This window comes from Osmerus eperlanus, chromosome 16 (genome assembly GCF_963692335.1).
Source record: "Osmerus eperlanus chromosome 16, fOsmEpe2.1, whole genome shotgun sequence".
In the NCBI taxonomy this organism is placed as follows: Eukaryota; Metazoa; Chordata; class Actinopteri; order Osmeriformes; family Osmeridae; genus Osmerus; species Osmerus eperlanus.
Window position 1 is genome coordinate 5,429,133 of NC_085033.1, and position 25,482 is coordinate 5,454,614.

General features: G+C 45.3%; 1 protein-coding gene across 6 annotated transcripts; it reads left to right on the forward strand.

The window, feature by feature from the left end:
* The first annotated feature begins 1,778 nt into the window (after nt 1-1,778).
* Nucleotides 1,779-24,933, forward strand: myo9b (myosin IXb). 6 transcript variants are annotated; one of them, XM_062480653.1, is made up of 42 exons: nt 1,779-1,994; nt 2,094-2,187; nt 2,612-3,475; nt 6,349-6,443; nt 6,827-6,889; nt 7,077-7,176; nt 7,341-7,441; nt 9,232-9,355; nt 9,656-9,745; nt 9,899-10,015; nt 10,169-10,303; nt 10,435-10,556; nt 10,734-10,875; nt 11,138-11,333; nt 11,438-11,534; nt 11,774-11,872; nt 12,022-12,061; nt 12,281-12,403; nt 12,517-12,597; nt 12,761-12,871; nt 13,131-13,253; nt 15,013-15,162; nt 15,496-15,635; nt 15,801-16,289; nt 16,426-16,507; nt 16,873-17,079; nt 17,563-17,648; nt 17,911-18,011; nt 18,234-18,400; nt 18,787-18,894; nt 19,076-19,252; nt 19,851-19,892; nt 20,018-20,129; nt 20,284-20,357; nt 20,539-20,731; nt 20,879-21,007; nt 21,146-21,251; nt 21,979-22,110; nt 22,416-22,539; nt 22,768-22,859; nt 23,149-23,273; nt 23,616-24,933. In XM_062480653.1, exons 3-42 carry the CDS (start codon nt 2,675-2,677, stop codon nt 23,909-23,911), a joined length of 5,892 nt encoding a protein of 1,963 aa, XP_062336637.1. In that variant the 5' UTR covers nt 1,779-1,994; nt 2,094-2,187; nt 2,612-2,674; the 3' UTR covers nt 23,912-24,933. The 6 variants fall into 6 exon arrangements, with proteins under 6 accessions (XP_062336637.1, XP_062336636.1, XP_062336639.1 ...); XM_062480652.1 differs by having other exon boundaries at nt 1,779-2,187; XM_062480655.1 differs by having other exon boundaries at nt 1,779-2,187; nt 12,764-12,871.
* Nucleotides 24,934-25,482: the final 549 nt, after the last annotated feature.

The window sequence follows — 25,482 nt, forward strand, 5'->3', positions numbered from 1 at the left end:
TCCACATCGGCAGACCATCAATACAATTCTGAATTGGGGATCAACAGTACACGTCACCAACTCAAACATCCTACTATTCCTATGAACTGACCCTGCCTGTAAATGTTACTTTTGAGACCATCTGTCTTCAGTTCAGGTGGACCTCTTCTTGGTGCAAAGTGACTTTCTGAAGATACAGAACTTAGCTTACTGGTGAGCATTGAACCAAAATGATTTGTTCACAGTGGCTAAGTTCAGTTTCCGAAATGAAATAAAAGGTTTCCCTCGCCTGCTAGGACGTCTGCTCCCCCGCTCATGGCTCGGAGGTAAGAGAAGAGGACACTCTAATGGGATAGGACAGGTTTGGCCCCCTGTTAAATGTAAAGGAATGCTCTATGAAAGTATGCATGTCTCGACATACAGTACAGCATGCAGCACTCACTTGTTGGTAGGGGGAGAGTTCCCCACAGAAAAGATGAACTAACAAAGTATTAGGACCACAGAGTCAGTTGGCTGAGCGCTGAGCGGTGAGGGAGTCGGGCTAGTAATCCGAAGATTGCCAGTTCGATTCCCGGTCATGCCAACTGATGTTGTGTCCTTGGGCAAGGCACTTCACCCTACTTGCCTCGGGGGAATGTCCCTGTACTTACTGTAAGTCGCTCTGGATAAGAGCGTCTGCTAAATGACTAAATGTAAATGTAATCATCAAATAAGCTACTGTCCACAACCTGCTTTTAAACAGGAGTCTGCTTAGAAAGACACAAAGGAAACCTGGGATCTGAGACCAGAGTTAGGAGAGGGCTTACAGAAGTGGAAGGCAGGGAGGGTTGCACACTCCTGTGCCTACTGAACTGGAATCAGTGTGTGTTGAGAACTGGCTCAGTACAGCAGGAACCGGAATGGAGCCTACTACATCATCATCATCATCATCATCAACAACTTTGTGTTAGTACAGGTGAGACATGGTAACACGTTACCATGTATCACCTATAATAATGCATGTATGGGAGAAGTTCAGTCTAATATTCTCATGGGCCCAGGTGATACATGGTATCACCTGGGCCCCATACATGCACCCTCCCATACATGCATTATTATACAGCCATAGGGACAGCTGGGGTTTAATATTAGAGATATTGATCGTCTTAAAGTGACATATTGATTTATGATGGCTTCTGTTTTTAGGGCATGACAATTATCTTTCACCTTGAGACATGCACCAAAGACCATAGGCAAGATTTCTGCAGACGTTTGCTACATGGCTTGCCGCCACAGACCTGCTTACTAGGCACAGAAAGACACTGTAATTGCATTACTTTAGGAGGAAACTAAATCTATGTTGGAAGACCAAATGACCTGCCATAATTTTGCCACCTTTTTTGCCACAATTTTGCCACATTTTTAATCCATTGATTCAGTTTCAGATTAAAGTGAATATCGATTAAATGAACACTGAAAATTTAAGTAAAAATGTTCTTAATTGATTGAATTTCATTAATGACTGAAAAATGTGTATACGGAATGTAATAAATACTGTAAAAATGAACCAACTGCATTCAAACTGTTGCTTATTTAATACTATTGAGTGTACAACAGTTTTTTATCACAAGGTGTCTGTAAAGTTGAAATACATAATCACCTAAATGCTGTGACTGAATTCCATGTGTGTAAAAAAAATTACAGTAATGCCAGTACAGTAAGTGCCTTTAATCTCCACTAGGGGGTATCAAACCTCGCACACGAAAGTATAAATCAATCAATTGCTCAATCAGACAGTCTAAGATTACTTCGGCGATGCAGTAGGCATGTGAAACAACAATTCTGTCTTTAAAGTTGAAAAAATGAATATATATTGGTTTATATTATAACTTATCTACATATTTGAAATGTATTTAGTCAATTACTGTTCAAAGGGAATACATCTGTAGGCGACGCCAGCTCTGACAAAACCGCGTGGAAAAATCTAGGAAGTAGCAATTCGACAAGCAAAAATACATTCTCGCAGTCAATTGTCGGTAAGACATGAACCTGACCGACAAATTCGCACTCTGCGAATAATTTTGCGTTCGTTTCAATTAAATGACATACATTTAACACCTTTCGGTACCACGCAGGTGATTATTTGATCTGAACGTGTTTTGGGAGACCAGTGAAAAAGAGAGTTTTATTTGTCAACAATGTTTTTCTCTACACAGCCCGAATAAAAAGGTAAGGTTTTCGACCACTTAAGTAACTTTTATCCTATTATTGTTGTAAAAGTTGTATAGCCCTGCAAAGGTTAATATATTAGAGATGATTAAGTAGAATTTAACCATATCACTCCATTTGTGTCCCTTGTTGGTACAATAGTTACTGAAGCCAGGACAAGTATGCACATGCTTATCTTATTGTTTGCTGGGATCATTTTAAGCTCTCCTTTAGCCCTCCTTTTGGGAGCTTTATGTGTGACACATATCTTACACGGGGTATGGACTGTAATTGAGTTATTCCATGAACCTTTCAGCAAACTAGTTGGTCTAATTTCAGTGAATAAAAAAGTGATTGTAAAATCTAACGATACAATTTCAACTATTCTCTTATCCCAATGTCTTCAATCTCATGTCATCTGATGCATGTGTCTTTGCCCTTCCAGCATTGTGTACATGTTGAGTTGGGGTGTGTGAAGGTATGTGGAGGGGTCCCGGGACGTGTCAGTATGAGCGTCACTCTCCCTGAGGGAGCAGCCGATCAGGATGGACAGGCGTTCATGCTCCAGATCTACCCCAGGCTGAGCCAGGAGGACATCGCATCATGTTGCACCCTCCAAGTGAGCGCTGTGGTCACTGCAGCCCGTGTCATCCAGAACGCTGGGGCCACCCTGGGCTTGGATATGAGCCGGCCATACTCCCTCCTGGAGGTCCAGAGGGAAGGAGGGGAGACCAGGGCCCTGGAGCCCAGGGAGCTGCCTGTGGAGAGAGTCCTTCTTTGGCCTCCCAGGTTTCAGAAGCAGCACCCTCAGAGCCAGGGCTACTTCTTCATCCTCCAGAAGGGAGATGATACAAATCAAAGAAGAGCTTATCAGGTACAACAGACTGACCAGGCGTTACAGGGCGAGGACACCAACGACTTATGTAACCTCTCCGTCCTGACCGAGGACAGTATTCTGGGCTCTCTGCGCCAGCGCTTCTACAAACGGCAAATCTACACCTACGCCAGTGGGATCCTCATCGCCATTAACCCGTTCAAGTTCCTGCCCATCTACAACCCCAAGTACGTCAAGATGTATGAAAACCAGCCGCTGGGGAGGTTGAGACCTCACGTCTTTGCCGTGGCGGACGTGGCCTTCCACGCCATGCTGAAGAAGCAGGTTAACCAGTGTGTCGTCATATCCGGGGAGAGTGGCTCAGGAAAGACCCAGAGCACCAACTTCCTGATCCACTGCCTGACCGCCCTCAGCCAGAAGGGCTTCAGCAGTGGGGCAGAACGCACCATTCTGGGGGCAGGCCCTGTGCTTGAGGTAGGTCCTCGATGGGAGGGTAGCCACTTACTGTCACGCCACATACAAACACAGCTCCAAATGAGCGACTGTAAAGGTGGACGGTAGTGAAAGTTGGTTAGTGTGGTTCCTACTTAACGAGTGTCACTTGGGATGGTTTTTAGGAACAGGAAGACGGTATTGAAAGTGTTGTCTCGTGGGTCGAGACTGCGTGTGGAGCGTCAGAGTTGATAACGCTCCTGCATTGTTGCTCGAGGATCTAAATGGGGACACATCACTGTAGCTGCTGTTACTGTATGTGTCTCTCCTGAAAGACGATTTCTAATGAAGGGATGAGTCTTAAGACGAGGTATAGCCCAGAAACATGTATGAGACACAAATGCACTCACATAGAAAGGAGGAAAACCGAAAAGCAATCTAATTTCTTTCTGAGAAGAAATGACGTGCTGCAGACACTACCATATATCCGTCAAGGAGGTAGACACCACACTCAGACAGGAAACAAACAAAAGCACAGCAGTAGCACTATTTACTTATAACTCAAAGCACACCCTGAACCCACCATGACCACGGAACGGATTGATCATGTAACACATTGAGCAAGGCCTATTTTGATCTTTAGTTGTCACATTTAGGACAAACACCTGATTCGCTAGCTGTGTTTTGTCAGGGAAAGGAAAAGGGATAACCAGGCTATGCACTCTACCAACTTTGTTCCTGTCAGTGCTGTGTCTACCAGTACTTGTAGTGCTCTGGTGTTAAAGGGAAACAAACCTTGAAAATATTGTCTTTATTTTCTAAATAAAGGTAATCTAATAACACCTTTCCTTGCCAATGATATGGCTTGATCCCATGATTGCAAAGGGAACCATCCATGTCACTTTACATTTGTAAATGACAGCTCTTAAGACAGGTGTTTGTTTTCTACACAGGTACACCATATTTTTTTTCGTTTTTTTTTTTTTTTTACAATTATAGTTAGTGGTTGATTTTATGTAAATTATATCCATACATTTCTTGTTTGTCAGTGTTATTGATAACCCTTTGCATACGCACAGGACTCAAAGGACTGTTCTATTGAACACCTAACACACCCATTCCTGAAGGCACTGCCTGCTGGATTCGTTTTCCCACTGCGTCTCTCTAAACAGGCCCAACAGGTTTCTCTAAGGTTTAAAAACAGCTATTCACTCTGTCTACCCTCCCCTGGTCTCTCTTTCCATCCCATGCATACCTTTCATTGCCAGTCACTGGCTTAGATGTATCTTTAGTTGGAGCTGAGAGGTATGTTTTGTGTGTTGGTTCAAATTGATTTTTCAACCTAATTGAATAGGAAATGGGTATTGAGAACTTGTGCCAAAGTGATTTGCCTCTGGTGCTACTGATGGGTTGCGCAATCAACAAGCCATTAGGCTAATGTTAACTCTACACAAGAATGTCTCCTTTCCAACAGAGAAATCCCTATGAAAGGTTAATGACATTCCAGTGTTCATCAATTTCCTGTCATTATTATGATGTGTACTTCTAAACGACATGATCTCCGTAAGAAAAACAGTCAGTAAAAGGCATACAGTTTAAAAATATATATATATTAATAGTCCCTGTTTGCCAAGTTAGCTGATGTCAGTGTCATCCTTCATTTCAGCATATTGCACAATTCCATGTCAAACCAGAATCCAGAACAGAAAATAGCAAAGTTCAAGTTCCTCAATAGGGAACTGATTACTCTTGATGTGTGCAGTCCGCCATGTTATCAGTTTAGAAGGCATTGGTAGGAATTGTTAACTGTCCCGAGAAAACAACGGAGACTATGGCCCCTGCCGTGGAGAGGAAGGTAGGTAGGGGTTGTGTGCTGTGAGCAGCAGCGGCTCAAAGGCCCCATAAGGAAATATAGAGGACAAGGGTGTTGGCTTCCAGTGACAGACAGGAAGAGAGGGATGGAGAAATGAGAACGTGTCAAGACAGGCTGGGTCAGGTCGTCTGGCAATCCCCCCAGCCTACCGCGCAGGCCCGTCAAATCACACGTGCGCGTTTTATCTGGCTTTCCCACTTCTTCTACCTAACCTTCGAGCTACCTTTGTGTCTCTCGTCCTTCTCTCTTTCCCTCTCTCGTCTCCCTCTCTGTTCAACCGGCTGACACTGGGGAAACGGACGGGGTGGAAAGTAGAATGCCACACATATTAGGCAGAGCCTTTGTCTGTTTATGTAGAGGGTACAGTTGGATCAGAATCCTGTGTCTGGAGCCCTGCATAACTTTAGCGCTTTGGGTCGAGAAAGAAAACGAGTTCGACGTGAAACTCTTTGTAATTAACGGTCATAGATTGGGAAAGAGCCATGCCTGGTTTGAAGCCAGGTGTAAACACAGCCTTGGCCTGTCAAGACAGGAATTTATGGCAGGATCCTCCAACACACCATCCCGGCCAATCAAACTGCAGGGATGTCCCGGTGTCATTCCTACACACAAAACAAAATGGTTGTCAGTGAAACTTGAGTCTTATCAAAGGTATGCCATAGTGACTGTTGAGGGGGTAGATTCCTATATAAGTGTGCCAGTTTTCAGTTCATGCGTGAGTTTCCCATTGAGAGTTCTTCCAAGAACACTAGTGGCATCATGTGTATGTTTCAGAGCAGAACACATGCATTACCCTCAACTACATCACGATGAGGAAGCTATACAGTACATAACTGCAGTGGTTGAATTGACATTGGACAGTGTGAAGTATACATGAGGTGTTCCTTGTGACCTACTTCGTTTTATGGCCTGCACTAAACATATCTTCCATGTTTATGTAATCAGACCAAGCCTAATGGGAATTTTCTTGCAATGACAAGTCCCTCATTGCACGGTACCAGTTTATTTAACAGTAAAACACCTGTGTATCTTTTCTCAACAGGCTTTTGGCAATGCTAAGACTGCGCAGAACAACAACTCCAGCCGCTTTGGAAAGTTTATCCAAGTCAACTATCTGGAGAGTGGTGTAGTGAGGGGGTGAGTCACGGCCTACATTCAGGCACATACCCACCAAAAGCAACGCCTCCTGTTGCTGACAGTAGTAACACTAAGACAAAGCCACAGCCAAAGTGCTTAGAGGTTCTTTTTGTTCAACTAATGATGGATTCGTTATTGAAAACCAGTTTTTCCTGCTCAAACCGAGTATGATTTAAAGCTTACCAATCTTACCAATTGAACACGAGGGTTTGATGTGTGCGGCTTTCTCTGACGGCCATGAAAGTCCCTTTTATCTTTATTTGTTTTACCTTGGTTTCTGTTACGGTTTTGGTCCCACACATTCTCTGGACGTTTTGGGAGCTTCCTAATCTGACCTTCTATCCCATTTGATGATATTGACAGTTTGCTTGTCTCGTATACAGGGCGGTCATAGAGAAGTACCTGCTGGAAAAGTGTCGCCTGGTATTCCGAGATAAGAGTGAGAGGTATGAACATGTCCATTGTAATGCTGCCATGCCTCTTGAAGACAGTGAACTCGTAAAGCAAATCCGTCAGAACCTCAAAGCATGTTTTCTTTAAAAAACATTTTTTATTGCGGTCCTACAGAATGACTCTTATGAGTAACTCTTGCTCTGATTAGCCTGATGTCTGTGTGACCTCTGACCCCTCCAGGAACTACCATGTGTTCTACTATCTGCTGGTGGGAGCGGCCAAGGAGGAACAGAAGGAGCTTCGACTATTACAGCCCAAAGACTACCTCTACCTCAATCAGGTGATCCCTTGTGCCCTGACACACATGGACACGCCTGTTTTTGTATAATGTATAACATTGTATGGTGATCTAGCAACAATGGTTTTGCTGTGAAGCATGCACAAGATGCTGCATAATGTGCTATAATACACAATGTGTGTGCTTGTGTCTTTGTCATTATATAGGAGAACTTTGATCTGGAAGATGAAGAGGATTTCAGGCATGAGTACAAAAGGCTCCATCAAGCTATGGAGATGGTCGGCTTCCTGCCGGCTACCAAAACACAGTATGTACAGAATATGTATACAATCTACAGTATGTGAGAATATGTATACAGTCCAAAGTATGTACAGTACATGTCTGATCAGGAAAAAGAGTCAGTGAAGGATCCTTTACCCTAAAACACTCCACGCTCTACAGTACCTCATACATGTATGTTACCTGCCCGGTTGTCATCAATTCCTGCAATGTCATACTGTAACCATACCCCGAGACAAATTAACATAAAGTGTTTAGGAGTAGGCATGAAATCACCAAATGTAAGTAGATTTTTCTGATTTCCCTTGTAAGCTGGTTGGTGTTGCTGTTGGTAGGTGTGGATATGGGTGAAAGGACAAGAGGTCAGGGTTTCCTCTAGGTCAGAGGGGAAGTGCATTACGTATAGTTAGTCCTTCTGACTCAATCCTTGCTGTGCCTGAAAACATTGCAGTCAAGCTGTTATTAAACTAAATGAAACCAAAGGGAGTTATTCTATGTAAATGTCAAAAACTTTACTTAATAGAAGTCAACATAATCCGATTAAAGTATCTAAGCGAGTGAGCTAAGCAAAGCATTTACGAAATACAACCGTGTACAACGTACACAATTTTGAATCTATATCCTGTTTTTTACATTCATTGATCAGACACCAACTAAAACTTGGAATGATCAAAACCAGATACATGTCCATTTCTTATCATCAAAATACATTCATCAGCCTAAAGTCTACTTGTTTAAAGGAATTACTTGTATAATGGAATTTCCAAGAATTCCTCCTCGCTGTTTGGGGACAGCAGCAGGTTGGAACAAGTCAGTCCCGGCAGGGCAGGAATGCAGTTCTTATCTCAGACAGGCCCTGCGTGCCTCAGGGCCCGACAGGCGCAGTAGGGCTGTACCGAGCCTCTCACCTGATCCAGGGTTCTCCAGCCCTGGCTCCTTCTGAACCTCGTCCATTGTGGATGATGTAAATGGGTTGTTGTGAATAGTGTGAATAACTCATAAACAATGTCGATGTCACCTTTTGAATTCACAATCGTAATCTATGTTTGTGCAAACTTGCTGCAAAGCTTATTCTGATTCTGTTCATATTGCAGACACTTTTATCCGAAGTAGACAAGTCCTCACAGGGCTCAACGTTAACATTGAACCAGTGGGTTTGAAACTTACTGGCTCCAAGACAATTTGTCTACTGCCCCCCCCCCCCTCCCCTCCAAAAGTTGTAATTTATCATTGTTACAACAAAACCAAAGACTAAGTTGGTCTATTAACATGTTTAACCATTTATTAAACACATCCTATATAAAAAGGTAATAGTCAGCTAAACTATTTACTTTTAACCTCAAACATGACGTTCTCACTCCCCTGCTGACAGCCATCAGAGTATATCTGTCTGGCTTAAACTGTGAAACCTCTGGTCCCTCAATGCTAATATATAAAAGCTTCCATAGCATTTCTACAGACAGGCTGCTCCTCCAATCAGTTTAAATTCTATCAACCACTCGTCACTCACTACTCAACTCTTGATTGGCCAACGGTGCGCGCCACAAGCTGCAAAGTTATTTATGCATTTAGAAGATAGCAAAACATATGCAGGATGTTAAGTTTAAAAAAATCTTTTTTTAGGGTTGAGTTAAAAAAAAAAAAAAAAAAATTATCAATGCTTTGCAGTGGCCCGATCCGGCCAGTGAGTTGCTAGTTTAACTGTCCCAACGTTACTTTTTACTGGCCCCGGGCCAGCGGGCCATCGTTCTTGTCGAGCCCTCCCTCATGCTATTTACTGTAGGTAATTCAGCTGTGTTGTTATGTGTGCATGTACAGGATCTTCTCAGTGCTCTCTGCCATTCTCTACCTGGGCAACATTACCTACACACTGTCTGAGGAGGGACAGGTGCTAGAGGCAGGCCCTGCCAACGTCCTGTCAACCCTGTCTGACCTGCTCACGGTAAGTCCAGCAGCTCTGTTTAGCACTGTTAGACTCATTTACAAATCTAGATCTGTTTTTCTACATATCTGTCTACGTACGTGCTATTTATAAAGGCATCTCAATGATCTGCTTCTGGGGTCGGTGCAGAGCATTTTCCATTTGTGATTTTTCAAAATAACTGAACCAAGCTGAAGAGGAGAGATTTCTTTGTTTGTTCTGCATTGTAGCGGGGGTGTATCATCGTGTTGAAGTTTGTGCCACGGTATGTTACCCCAGACTTGTTTTCCAAAAGAAGCCTTTTTTTAAATTGTCTTCCAGGTCAAAAAGCAGCTGTTGGTGGAGGCTTTGACCAAGAGGAAATCGACCACGGCCAAGGTCACGCTGGTCCTTCCTTACTCACTCAAGGAGGTGGAGATTCCTCACACCTATTGTATTTCCACATCATCATCATCCATCATTAATTACGTTACCAGCTGATTAGTTCAGTCGCTTACTTCCTGTTCGCTTTTCACGCGAGCAAGTTCTGACCCGTCCCTTGGCCTTTTATCGCTGTCCCCGTAGGCCACCACGGCAAGGGACTCCATGGCCAAGTCCTTGTACAGCGCTCTGTTTGACTGGATTCTCCTCCACATCAACCATGCTCTGCTCAACAAGCGAGACATGGAGGAGTCCGTCTCGGTGAGTCCTCTTCCACAGCCGGGTCAGAGAGTGGACGTGTATGTGAGACGTTTTCCTGTCCAGTGACCCTGGGTACAGGTGTGACAAGAGAACAGGACGCTCACCTTTTTAGGGGCGTGGTGAGGTGACGCACATCTGCTGGTTTGGTTTCAGTGTCTGTCCATCGGAATCCTGGATATATTTGGCTTTGAGGATTTCATGACCAACAGCTTCGAGCAGTTCTGCATCAACTATGCCAACGAGAGGCTTCAGCATTACTTCAACCAGCACATCTTCACACTTGAGCAGGTGCTAAGCCCCCCCTCCCCTCCCCCCACCCACCTGACACAACCCTCCTATTTGTCCACAACGAAGAGCTGTTGTTACAATTGGCATTCTCATCAGCACGTTCCTTTACCCCCCCCCCCCCCCCCCCCCAGGAGGAGTACTGCAAAGAGGGCATCACCTGGCACAACATAGACTACACTGACAACATGAGCTGCGTTCATCTGATCAGCAAGAAACCTACTGGGCTCTTTCACCTGCTGGATGAAGAGAGCAAGTACGTCTTCATGGTCTTTACTGTCTTCGTTTCCCAGTTCCACTTGTGAACATGTCTCCAGTGTTGGTTATGAATGATCAAATCATTCATATATACTGTAAACAAGGTTGAATATTGTAGTGCATGTTGAATGGAAATATCATGAATGCTTTGGAAATTATTTTGTCCCCTGTCCAGCCTCCCCCAGGGCACAAACGACACCCTGCTGAACAAGTTCAAGCAGCAGCATCAGAACAGCCCATTGTTTGTGCCCACACCTGTGATGGAGCCAGCTTTTGTTATCCATCACTTTGCTGGGAGGGTCAAATACCAGATTAAGGTACAGGGGAGTGAGGGGGGCAGCCTTCTCTAGCTGACCTTGTTGACTGTAACAGGCACGTTGAAAGCTCCAATTGGCTGTCTGTGCATGCTTGCTTTGTGAAATGTAATATCCCTTGATATTTGATATGTATAAACCTTTTTTCTTCGAAATGTCTACCCGCTCAACTTTAAACACTCCTCTCTCTCTCTCTCTCTCGCTGTGTCTCTCTCTCTCGCTGTCTCTCTCTCTGTGTCTCTCTCTCTCGCTGTCTCTCTCTCAGGATTTCCGGGAGAAGAACACGGACCACATGCGGCCTGACATCGTGTCGCTGTTGCGCAGCAGCGAGCGGGCCTTCGTGCGTCAGCTGATCGGCTCCAACCCCGTCGCCGTGTTCCGCTGGGGCATCCTGCGGGCCACCATACGCATCCTCGCCGCCTTCAACGATGTGGCACGCCAGCGGGCCAGGGAAAGATCCGGTAGCCTTCCTCCCTGGATTAGTATAAAAAAACGAATGTGGTATAGAGTTGTAGGACTTAGTACAAAGGGGTTCGTATTGATGACAGTGTATTGCCTGATGCAGGAGGCCCCGGTCAGTTCACTGGAGGGGTGAGAAGGTTGAGCTCCCGTGTATCCCTGGGGAAACTACGAAAGAAAAGCTCCGGTCTGGAGTTGTTGAGGTAAGATCTACTGCTGCATGTTCATCTCTCCGGGGCACTGATACCGCACTCAACAGTCCCCTTCTCAATACCTATGTGCACTGAAGCGTTCTGCCGTTAGGTCATCACCTGTGCGGACATCAAATTCATTACAAACTAAAACAGACTTGGATAGGCGTTGGCAGTAAAGCAGGTCATGTGTATTGCCAATAACTGTCGTCTGTTTTTTTGTTGTTTTTTATTTGTCCTTGCTTGCCCAGCCCAAACTCCAGCTCTGTGCTCGATTTCTCCTTCGACCGCTCAGACGAGCTTCCTCTTGAGGTGTTTGAGGACGTCTTTGCCAGCTATGAAAAGGGGAAGTAAGTCTCTCAGGCTGGTGCTGGAACACGGCCTCGGTCGTCCAGCGAGATTGTGTGTGTGTGTGTGTGTTTGTTGGCCTCGCTCCTGACTGCCTCTCTAATTCACTTCAGTCCATTATCACCCATTTCTCTGTCCTCCATTTCCACAGGAAAAGCAAGGGCAGCCGCCAAAAGCAGCTCATTCCTAAGGTAAGGTCATGGCAGCTCTCGAAATCAGATGGGCCACATAGATTCCATCCGGTTTTTTTCCACAAAGGTTTTTTTTAATGAACCGTTATCCACCAAGCCCTCCAAAGTGATCGTCTCGTTCTGTTGCTGTGTCTGGGAACAGTATCTCCCACTCTCCCCCTGTGACGTGGGCTTGTTTTTGTTCTGTGGGGCAGTAATGTGATGTTGCTTCTTCCACAGAACCTAATGGACTCCCAGTCCCTCAAGTACATCATGGGTCTCACCATTCACGACCGCACCACCCAGGCTCTCCTCCACCCTCACCAGAAGAAGAAGCCCCCCAGCATCAGTGCCCAGTTTCAGGTCTGTGGTTTGTTGACGGCAGGGAATAGTTGTGGAGCATGCCAGGCTAGGGCTGAAAGGAACACGTGGGGCTGTGTGTTGGGCCGACGTATTCATCTGGATGTGTTCCGTAGGCGTCCCTCAACAAGCTGCTGGAGACGCTGGGAAAAGCGGAGCCTTTCTTCATCCACTGCCTCCGTGCCAACGCTGAGAAGGTAGGGCGCTTTGCTCTACCCTCCGTAGCAAGGAGTCTGACCTTTTTCAAACGCTCATATCTGCGTGGCAGCCGCGGAGCCCCTTTGTGTCGACGAATAAAGATCGCGTCGCATTTGAATTCATTTTCGAGCGTGTTGTTTGCTTGTGTGTGTGTGTGCTCAGAAGGAGATGCACTTTGACGAGAGCCTGGTGCGGAGGCAGCTGAGGTACACCGGCATGCTGGAGACGGTGCGCATGAGGAAGTCTGGCTACGGAGCCAAGTACACTTTCAAGGTAGGTTACTGTGTTACGTCTGGCAAGCAGGCCCCGGGCCCCCCTCGCTACGCCGTTCTGCTCCCTGAAACATAAGCTTCACGCAGATTAATGATCGGGCTAATTGAGTTTGAAAGTGCCCCTGGATTACCGTGACACCGACATGGTTATACACCCGATGACGTTTGTATTGCTGATTAAAATTCAAAGAAAAAAGACCAGTGTACAAAAAAACAAACTGGAGGAATAATGTGATTTTGTTTTTTCCTGGGTTATGAAGGAGTTCCTGGAGAAGTTTAAAGTATTACTGCCAAAGAAGGCTAGCGCTACCCCCCAGGACATATCCAGCTTTCTTCAGAAGATGGGCTTGGAACAGACCACTTACCAAATCGGAAAGACCAAGGTAAACCTTGCGTAGAATATACAGTTAGGTCCATAAATATTTGGACATTGACACAATTTTCATCATTTAGGCTCTGTATACCACCACAATGGATTTGAAATGAAACAATCAAGATGTGCTTTAAGTGCAGACTTTCAGCTTTAATTTCAGGGTATTTACATCCAAATCAGGTGAACGGTGTAGGAATTACAATACATTTTATATGTGGCCCCCCCCTTTTTAAGGGACCAAAAGTAATTGGACAATTGGCTGCTCAGCTGTTCCATGGCCAGGTGTATGTTATTCCCTTATGGGAGTTCGTTATTTCATTGACAAGGAGCAGATAAAAGGTCTAGAGTTCATTTCAAGTATGGTATTTGTGTTTGGAATCTGTTGCTGTCAACTCTCAATATGAAGTCCAAAGAGCTGTCACCATCAGTGAAGCAAGCCATCGTTAGGCTGAAAAATCAAAACAAACCTATCAGAGAGATAGCAAAAACATTAGGTGTGGCCAAATCAACTGTTTGGTACATTCTTAAAAAGAAAGAACGCACTGGTGAGCTCAGCAACACCAAAAGACCCGGAAGACCACGGAAAACAACTGTGGTGGATGACAGAAGAATTCTTTCCCTGGTGAAGAAAAACCCCTTCACAACAGTTGGCCAGATCAAGAACACTCTCCAGGAAGTAGGCGTATCTGTGTCAAAGTCAAAAATTAAGAGAAGACTTCACCAGAGTAAATACAGAGGGTTCACCACAAGATGTAAACCATTGGTGAGTCTCAAAAACAGGAAGACCAGATTAGAGTTTGCCAAAAAACATCTAAAAAACCCTGTACAGTTCTGGAACAACATCCTATGGACAGATGAGACCAAGATCAACTTGTACCAGAATGATGGGAAGAGAAGAGTATGGAGAAGGGAAGGAACTGCTCATGATCCAAAGCATACCACCTCATCAGTGAAGCATGGTGGAGGTAGTGTTATGGCGTGGGCATGTATGGCTGCCAATGGAACTGGTTCCCTTGTATTTATCGATGATGTGACTGCTGACCAAAGCAGTAGGATGAATTCTGAAGTGTTTCTGGCAATATTATCTGCTCAGATTCAGCCAAATGCTTCAGAACTCATAGGACGGCGCTTCACAGTGCAGATGGACAATGACCCGAAGCATACTGCGAAAGCAACCAAAGAGTTTTTTAAGGCAAAGAAGTGGAATGTTCTGCAATGGCCAAGTCAATCACCTGACCTAAATCCAATTGAGCATGCATTTCACTTGCTAAAGACAAAACTGAAGGGAAAATGCCCCAAGAACAAGCAGGAACTGAAGACAGTTGCAGTAGAGGCCTGGCAGAGCATCACCAGGGACGAAACCCAGCGTCTGGTGATGTCTATGGGTTCCAGACTTCAGGCTGTCATTGACTGCAAAGGATTTGCAACCAAGTATTAAAAGTGACAATTTGATTTATGATTATGTTAGTTTGTCCAATTATTTTTGGTCCCTTAAAAAGGGGGGGGGCACATATAAAATGTGTTGTAATTCCTACACCGTTCACCTGATTTGGATGTAAATACCCTGAAATTAAAGCTGAAAGTCTGCACTTAAAGCACACCTTGATTGATTCATTTCAAATCCATTGTGGTGGTATACAGAGCCAAAATGATGAAAATTGTGTCAATGTCCAAATATTTATGGACCTAACTGTATGTTGTAATCCCAAAATGTACTATTCTGTCTGTTCCTTCTGGCTGTTCCTTCTGACTGGTCTGTGCTTGTCTAGGTGTTTCTCAAAGAGCATCAGAAACGCTGGCTCCAGGAAACCCTCAACAAGAAGGTGATGCAGAACATTGTGATTCTGCAGCGCTGGTTCCGGACCTGTCTGATCAGGAAGCACTTCCTGGAGAAGAAGGATGCAGCTATTCTCATACAGGTATCAACGTCGCGGCAGTAGACCCTAACATTTTTTTAACCTTGCTCACACTAGGAAGGTGTTTGGTTCTGTGGTGAAAATCCTAATGGCTGGGTTGGACACTACTTTTGGAAAGTCTAAACAACGTCAGCTAAGATGACATTGAATGAGATCATTGTTGATAGTATTGCGACTGACTTATTAGAACTTAAGGGGGTATACATTACCCAAGCAACAACACCACAGTCAAGGTCACGCCTATGGCAAATCTTTGTCGTGTTTTGTTGATTTTATGACGATTCATAGCAGTAGCTGGCTGCTGAACTCTCCTCCCTTGCTTCCCTCTCGTCCTAGAACATGTGGCGTGGGTTCTGTGAGGAGAACAGGTGCCAAGCTGCTACTGTGATCCAGGCTGCGTGGCGCACCTCCCTGAAGAGGAAGGAGTACATGCTCAATCGTGAAGCGCACAACGAGGACCTCTCAGAGCGCCAGAGGTACTGTACCACCATGTAGCACCACGGTCATTAGAATATGGATATCCCCCCACTCTTTAGACTGTCGGCTAGGTAGTTTATAAGTAAAGACAAATGCATGCAGAAAAACTTCTCTGAGAAGTACAGACCTTTTATTTTTATTTTTTTCCATGGGTCTTTCTGTAGTCGTTCTCCAGAGGGGAACAAAGGAACTGGTGATGTGAAGAACCCTGAGGAACCGGAAAGTCCCGTGGGTGATGGAGAGAGGCCTTCCTTGCCCCTGCCTTCCAGCCAGAGGAGCCTGGAGAGAGCGGAGCTGAGGAGGCAGCGAGGCTTGGAGCACAGCCCCAACAGGAGCCAGGAACCAGGCACCATCAACGGCCAGGACGCCGCCAGCAAGGCTCAGCCCGTACAGAGGACTAAAGACGGGGAGCGACAAGAGGGTAGAGGGTCCCCACCTCCCCTCAGCCGACCTCTCTCCCTCCCCCTGGACAAGACGCCGAGCAGGGACACCAGTCCCTCTAACACAGGCTCCCTCCAGCGCTACACAGGGAAAGAGGACATCAAGGAGAAGGGTGAGAAGTGGAAGGAACGAAGGAGCGATGGAGGGCAGTCGAACAACTCCAGTCCAGAGGCCAATCAGCTGAGGACTCAGCGGACCGACAGTTTGCTGAAGTATGTCATTATCCTTCTCCTCCACCTCAATGCCAACTGTTTTCTTACCTCTCCTCCAAATGTGTCTGAATTGCCTTCGTTTACTGTCCCATGGCTTAATGTAATTTAACGGTGAACTTCTCCCCCTGTTTACTAGGAACAAAGGGAAGTCCATGTCGGTAGACAACTTGACCAATGCCAGCTCCTCTGATTCTGACACTCCCCCTCCTGCATCTGAGGTACTGTGTGTCTCTAACACTCCATGCACCGCAGGTTGGTTAAAACTTCACATCTGCAGATAGGACATAGAGTGAACGTACATTCACAGAACATCCGGTTATTTGACTCAATGGATATTCTTTTATATGACCTGTAAATGTTATCTGCAATCTTGAAAACCCCTAATCGTCAAACAGTGTTGCAGACTACTCATGTGTTGTGTTACACAACCTAAATAGAGCTGTCATGTGACCTTGTTGTGCTGTCATCCTGCAATCGCCCTGTGCCATCAACCCATGTAACGAATGGGGGAGATTGGAAGCAGGTCAGCCACCCCCGACCCCTCCATGTCTCATTGCTTCACCTCACCCCACGCACACTCTAGGCCAGGGTGCGCTGCTACAAACGGACCAAACACAAGCGCCGCTTAGCCCACGCCCGCAGTGGGCTGATAACTGGACTCCATGACTATGGGAGGTCCATGGAGAGCGCGTACTGGAGCTTCCCCCTGCCCCCCATCAGCCCCTGTGTGCTCAAGCAGGCAGACAGCCTGACCCACGTAGAGCTCCGGCCCAGCAAACGCTGGGTCCAGGTACTTCCCCTGCCCATCGCCTCTGCCCATCGCCTCTGCCAGGCCAGACTCTGGGACGTCGCCACCCCCGCTGCATGCATGCAGGGCTTTGCTTAGGTATAAGGAGACTCGGACCGCTACTCCTGCCCAGGCATGTGAAGGGTGCTGCTCTGCGCTTGGGCTCCGCAGCATGTGGCCGTGAGAAACAGAGCTGGGACAGTGACCCCGACCTAGCTGTGCTACAAGTCCTGTTAGTGAAGAGCTGTGAGAGGAGAGATGGGTGTGGTTTTCTGCAGGGGAACATGGTTGACAGCTGTTTTGGCAGGGTGGTGTGTTGTTTGGGATTCTTATATGGAGCTTTGGGATTCTAGACATGAAAAATATTTTCTTTCTTCTTTTTTTTTTTCCCCCCATCAGCAGACATTCCACGTTCTCCACCCATTTGCAATTTGATACGCAGTTTTTTGATATCTTAACCGATGCTGGTTGTTGTGTCTTTTCCAGCCATCTTCAGACATGGATGGGTCTAGGCTCAGCACAAGCTCAAGCAATCGGAATTCTACCATATCCCAGCTGACCACCCCTGAGAAGTAAATCTCCTTTAGCTACTTGACAATATAAGCATCTCTGTCCATCAAATCAGAAGAGAAAAGTCTAAAGTATCTGCTGTTTCAAAGGCCCGGATGATTGGGTGCAGTTGAAATCGATAATGTATTGTATAAAAGGCAGATGTACCCTCTAATTATTTCCCCTGTCTCACTTGCCTGAATAGGAGACAGAACTGGAGTTACTGCTGGACTGTACAAAATGGTAATGGTTAACACTGTGGTGAACACATTTTATCTGCCACAGATCTGGCTTCCTCAGTAAGATCCTGAAATGGCGGACGCCAAGAGACTCCCAGAACCTGGAGGATGGGAAGCTGGCCCTCCAGAAGGCACAGCTGGATAAAGGTTGGCTCTTTCGCACCCCTCCCATTAAATCTCAAATCAATCCAACAGGACCCACAAAAAGTTGCATCTTTGCTGCCATCTAGTGGCTCATGACAGTGCGAACCCTAAAAGAACACTTGACATGTCACTCGTTAAAGAATGTCCCCTCGAGAACGTGAGTACCCAGAAAGAAACGTTTTTCAGGCTCTCTGATCACCCCCCTCATCCTCCTCCGACCCACAGTCACCTCTCCTACCCAGACGCCCTACCGGCTGTCTAGCCAGGGACGGAACCCGTCCATCAGAATCAGCCGGGCCACGCGCGTCTCGGAGGAGTGGAACGCCTCTCTGGACAGGGAGATCAGAGACGTCAACGAGCTTCGCCACCTGGACGAGTTCCTGGGCAACCAGGTGAGCACATTTCTCTTGATTGGAGGATTCCGATCAGTCCACTGTCCAACGTGTCAGTATTAGGTTCAAGAATCCTGTGAGAAACCGACAGTTCTTCACTGAAATAATTCAGTGTAGTTGAGAGCAGGAGTCATGTTGACTTTTATCTTGCACTTGCTGACAACATTACTGTGACTGGATTGTGTTCATGCACTTTAAAAAGAAGAATAATATCACTTTACTAATCACCCTTTTGGACACTCTTTTTAATCCATTATGACCTAGGCTCTAGATTGTCGCTGAAAAATATTTGACTGTTTACTATATTCACAACTGGATCCCTCAAAGTGTAGTGACTGCATGTTCCTTAGCGACACTAAGTGGGCGTCGGCCGTCTCTGCCCCCAGGTGAACGAGCTGCGCGGCAGGATCAAGGAGCTGTCTGACACGGAGAACATCTTCCTGGTGTCCACCATGCAGTTTAGAGAAACCATCAAGAGCATGTACTCTGTCTCTGTGAGTGTCCTTTCAGTACCTGAGACTGCTGAACACATCCTGTCTGCCCGGTTTTGTCCCTAGAACCCTACACTTTTACACTCTCTTAATTTACGTTAAGCGTTGATATTGTTCCAGTCTTAACGAGTTGACAGTTGCTCTTGTCCAGATGGCTAACTCCCATCTCCTCTCCCCTGGCTAGCAGAAGCCACACATGGGCTATAAGGGGCTGATGATGGGCTATAAAAACAAAGTAACCAGCCTGGCAGGACCCAAGCAGATGAACGAGGTCCAGCTGGTGGTCAACCTGTTCCAGTCTGTACTGGATGGCTTCATCCGCGGGGAAATAAAGAGGAAGGGGGCTGTCGAGCCTGTTAAGGTATGGTTGCGTGTTTAAATATTTGGAAGTCTTCGATTTTTTTTCTTCTTCACTTAACCCGTTAACCCTCGTGCTGCCTTCGGGTCACATGACCCAAAGGTTCATAACGAACCATCGTTGTGTTTACCCAATTTTACCCAATACAAAAACAAATTAAAATAATTTTCTTTTAACCTTCGCAATGTGGGGGGTCTGAGACAGCCCAACGGTTAAAAGAAAATGCTTCACTTTGTTTTTGTATGCGGTAAAGTTGTCGCAATACGACGGTGGGTCACAATGACTGATGGGTCAGAACGACCCGAAGATAACACAAGGGTTAAGGAGTAGCGTCACACATATGTGATTCTGAACATTCCAACCGACTATTTTCCGATAGACAAAAACTATATGACAAACGCTATAGTATGGCTTCAAAATTTACAATTAGGAGGCTAACAAGTAACACTAGCAGGTAGTAGCATTGCTACGAGTATTATGCTAGGTTGCTAGGTAACGGAAGCTAACTAAAACTAGCTAGCTTCCGTTTTGGAAAAATAACTCACTCCTGATGTCTGATGATTGAAGCCACTGTCTTTCTTGATCTCTAATGAACTTTCAGACCAAAAAAAAGACAAAGAAGAGGAGGAAAAACGACATGTGTGTAAGTCAAGCTGGTTTCCTTCCACCAATCAGGTTTAACCTGAGAGTTGGCCTTCACATGCAGCTTTTTGGGGAACGTCCATATTCTAGCAGCCCTAGTTGTAATGTGGAATTGTCCTTCTACAGACAGACAGTCCTCTGGATCACATGTTCAGCACCTACCAAGTCAACATCATGCAGTCCTGTGACCTGTGTGGCTCTTACATCTGGGGCATGGAGAAGGCCTGCATGTGCAGCGGTGAGCGTCTTGTACACATGGAAACACGTCAACGGCATGCATTCATATAGCAGGAGCTTTTGTTTCGCAGCACGACGTAGGCTCAGGAAAACTGGAGCCGGGTTTCAAACGGCCCCTTTCACGTGTTCTTCTTCTCCTCTGCTCTTGTGTTAAGCATGCAAACTAGTGTGCCACAAGAAGTGCCTCGCCAAAATCATCACCGATTGCTCCACGCGCTGCACGAAGAAGGTAGGCTCGGACCGTCCCTGAACACACACCCTACAGGCCTAACCGTACGAAGGATCCGAGTCAACTAGTTGCGTCAATGATTACGTGATGCTAGCTATGTTTGGCCAGCTACGTTAACAATGATAATATGTTGTTACGTCATATAATACGTGAATATTTCTTTCTCGTCGGTCTGTTGCAGAACGATGGCAGCCACGGCTCGCTTCACTTCGGGGTGCCGGTGTACGCCCTGACCAGCAAGTCCAACCCGGTGCCCATGGTGGTGGAGATGATGCTGGAGCACGTGGAGATGAACGGGCTGTACACCGAGGGCATCTACCGCAAGTCAGGCTCCACCTGTCGGGCCAGGGAACTCTACCAGCTACTGGAGACGGGTACGGAGGGCTGCTGGAGAATGTTCCGGCTGTTTGGTTCAATTAAATTCCTTTAATGAGAGAGCACTATTCCCGACTTTATGCGTAATCATCTTTGGTACGCTCATCATTTAAAGGTGATGTTTTTCTTCCCTTCTTTGTCTTAAGATCCTAAGGGGGCGTGTCTGGATAACTATCCAATCCACACCATCACGGGGCTGGTGAAACGCTGGCTCCGAGAGCTGCCTGACCCCCTCATGACCTTCACCCTTTACGGTGACTTCCTGCACGCTGTGGGTGAGTCCTGTGTTTATGTCCTAAATGTCTGGAAGAGATGCCCATGACATCAGCTGTCCGGATGGCTCTTGTTCGCAGTCAGGCTGCTCAAATACAGGAAATCATGTTATGGAAATATACGAACAATTTTATGTGCAGAGTTGCCTGAGAAATCAGAACGCATAAGAGCCGTGTACAAAAAGCTGGACGAACTTCCCTCAGCTAACTTCAACACTCTGGAAAGACTCATCTTTCATCTTGTCAGGTAGGGAGTCTTGTGTTACATACACTATATGGCCAAAAGGATGTGGACAGCTGACCATCGCACCTATATGAGCTTGTTGGACATCCCATTGTTCCAAATCATCTCACAGGTGTTTAATTGGGTTGAGGTCAGGACTTTGTGCAGGCCTCTCCTCCACACCAATCTCATCTAAGCATGTCTTTATGGACCCCGCATTCAGCACAGGGGCACAGCCATGATGGAACAGAAGTAGGCCTTCACAAAATGTTGCCACAAAGGTTTGAAGCACCCAATTGTATAAATGCTTGGCATTGCACATGTTGACGTGAGGCTTGCATATAGCCGCTTTGTCTGTGGAGATTCCATGGCTGTGTGCAGGATTTGATGCACTGGTGAGCAACAGGTGTTGCTGAAACACCACATGTCAATAATTAGTGGGGGCGTTCACATACTTTTGTCCATAACTATGTGTACTTCTTTACAAGTGGTATATTACTTCTAGGGTGCAACTGTTTAGTGTTGTCTAGCCAATCCATTATATTTGACATGCAAGTTTAAAGTTTTTCAGATGACCTGTTACTAATTATTCCTCATATTCATACTTTACTCCTGCTATAGTATTTGTTAGTATACAGGGGTGTAGGTTTCATTATACGTGGATGGGACATGGCATGTAATTAGAACATTCTAGTAGTACACTAATATGACACGTGGGAAGTGTCAGACGCTCACTGAGTTTTCATTGCAGAGTGGCAAAAGAGGAGGCAAACAACCGCATGTCTGCCAACTCCCTGGCCATTGTCTTTGCCCCCTGCATCCTGCGCTCACCAGATGCCTCTGACCCCTTCCTTGGCATGAAGGACGTGTCCAAAACCACCTTGTAAGTCTAACCTCTGACACGGTCCAACAGAGATTGTCGTGTTTACAGAACCAAGCGTCACACTTTTTGCATGTGGTCATTGACATTAAATGATGATTAGGGGGTTATCGTTATTCGTTTTTCCTTGTTTCTTGGTTGGTTATCAGTGCTGACCTGTGGGCAACTGTGTAAAAAGGGCTACACATGTAAAGTTTGATTTCATTTGACTTAGGATGGAGCCTACATATTTTCCAGTTATTTTTGGTTACATCCACAGGTTTTCAAGTGAGGTACATGTGGGAACCTAAACATGTTTTGAATCCCAGGTGTGTGGAGGTCATGATACTGGAACAGTTAAGGCGCTACAATGAGAAGATGCAAGAGATCCAGGAACTTGAGTACGTAGAGAACCTGGCCGTCAACCAGCTCAGACTGAAGAGGCAGAACACGGTGAGGCGTGGGCCCACCAGCGGTCAACTACAGCAGGAGCAAAATATGACATCGCTTTTTCTCCTGTGTTTAAAAACCAACCAACTGCGCCACCAAATTTGTAGCAGTGGAGTAGCTAGCTAGTATAAGTAGAACAAAGATATGAAGAAAAAACCAAGATCAAGAATGTCTCTGTCTACACTAAGGTCTTGTGTTTGGTGTGTTGACCTCTACCTGTTGTGTGTTCAGATCCAGGAGAAGCCCTCTTCAGAGCTGTCCCTGCCCCATGTGGACTCAGAGACGTCCCTCATTGAGAGGATCAGATCCATCAAGCAGGAGAAGTCAGTCAAGTCCTTCTGTCGTTTTTGAAACTGCCACTTGACAGTGCAACACTTCACACTAGAAAGACACCGCTATTCAGAAAACACTTTCAGTTAGAAGTTCCTCTAGTGCCACCAGCTTGTGCTTGGTGGTGCCACTCTAGCATTCCTGGTAGAGTGTCGTTCCTCTAGACTGTTGTTTCCCAAGGTTATGTCGGCCCAACATCAGCACAATCCCCTGATTAGCATACTATATGTATCTTCATTAGCATCTGTGGTGTTGAGGCTTTCGGCTCTCATGTGTTCACAGGGATGAGCTGGTCTGGAGGCTGCCTGAGTTGGAGCAGGAGAACTATGACGACAATCTGGACTATGAGTCGTCCAGAAGCTCCGAGAGCTTGGCAGATGATCTCTTGCTGGGCTTAGTCATGGAAGGTCAGTAGAGAGGTATGGTACAGTTCTGATTACTGTTCTCTGCCCTCTTCAGATAATATTTTGAAAAATTGTCAGAAATTGTTTTTAATAGATGAGTGGTAGTGTTTCACCAAATACTACCCAATTTGGAAACGTGCGTGATGGTTCATGTGTGTCTTCTATACAGTTAGTGAGGTTTATAGTACTGTCAATTATTTACAATGAAGAACATTGGCCTTCCCTTCAGTAGCCTATTTGTAATACTGTGTGGTTTCTTGTGTGTTTTGCTTGGTTTGACTTGCATCTCAACCCAGCCACCTTCATCAAATCACCCAATGTACTAATCTGTAGTGTCTGTTGTAGGAGGGGTAAGTCCACTTCAGGCGGGCCAGAGGCCAGAGTGCCCTTCTAAGCCTGCTGACCTGGCAGAGAGAGTGAGAGCGCTCACTGGGAAGCCAGGTGGCCAGACGGTGAGGTCAACATCTGGAAGCCAATCTAGGCACCGCACCGATGTTACCCAATCACTCTGCATCGTCTCTGGCCAGGGAGAACTCACTCACCCCTTCTCAGCCTCCTCCACCCCCAACAACCAGTCCACTATCAAGACTAGTCGGAGCTTTGATGACCTGGACATACCATTCATAGATGAGGACTCCTAATATCGAAACTAGATTCTCAGATTCTTTTGACAGCAAGGGGGAGAACTAGCAGTGCCTCTTTTTGTTTGAGTTATTACGGAAGCTGTGTTGTGGCACAATATTGGCAAATTATTAACATTATTGGCAAGAACCAAACACGTTCTATACCTTTATCCATTCCCTGCGTATTTGGAGTGCCTGCGGCTTTGGGAATTGAGTATCTACTGTGAGATCTGAGTTGATGGTGAACTTGTTTCTCTCCAGAGGGAAAATAAACATGATGTGTTTCTGTAGTTTATTTTAAAACTAATGTATCAGGGCAAGCTTAGTAGTTTGATTTGAACAATATTCCACAAATGTACATATGTATGCACGTATTGGGAGCTTTTTATGTTGGTATTAATGTAAGTATTGGTGAATTGTCAAAAATATTACAATAATATATTGAGGATCAAGTCATTTTTAATCTAACCAAGTTAAATCTAAGATATATTTTTGACATGGTGCCTTATTTGCAATGGAATGCAGGTATGCCTGAGTTTTTTGGCAATCACCATGGACACGGGCAAGGACTTGTTTTTTAATTTCTCTGAACCAAAATGAAATGTTTTGCTCATTATTTGACTCTAGTTTAGATTGGCCACAATTGTTTGAAGTTATCACTTTAACATATTCAAATGTTTTTATCCTCAATAAGACATTCAAATGTTTTCTTAACATATTTTACTAACTCTATTCAGATGTTTATCATGTCTTGTCTTAGTGTCATATGTTGTTAGTGATCTGGCAAAACAATGAGTTCCTTTGTTGAATGAGAGTAAAAGAAAAAATAATTCTTGATGGGGTGAAAATGTTTTTTTCAATGTTGTTCTTTTATTCATCATGATGCTCTAGAGTCTAGAGTACAGTAGTTACCAAACATGGTTGTTTTGTCAATAATAAGCTTGACTATGCAGTTTCAGTGGGGATCATGTGGCCTATTCTGTTTGATGTCCAAACTGACTGTTTTTGATGTTTCACACAAATAAAGTTATGGTACAGTACAGTACAGAACTTTGTTCCCTTTCTAAGTCTAGGAATACCACACATCTCTTGTTGGTATGTGTTTTACCTGGTGAAAGAGCCTGCTATTTTAGAACTGATCTGCTAAAAACTCCCAGACTCATCCCTCTTCTAGCTCCCGTCTTCTGCAGGATTAAAAACTAAATCCTCATCTAAATGAAGCACCCCACAACCCCTTCCACCACTTCCGACAATTTTCCTCTTTCAAACCCCCAGACCAAACCTGATGTCCTAGGGTCCCTCCACTGTGAATCCTTTTGCCTGAATATCTGCAAGTTTTTTTATTGTGGCTAATCTTCCAGAGCATGTGTATATTTATCTATTTACTGCTCTTTGTTAATAAAACAGGGTTTTTTTTCTTTCAGTGTAGCGTTCTGATATTGCTTCAACAATAAACAGCACGCCATAAATAAAAAGCATTATTAGTGTTGACATTAACAGCAATACGTTCAGAAAATGATGTCCATGATGAACAATCAGTACCAAGTTATCAAGCCACATCTGGTATACTGTCAGAGCAACAAGTGTCT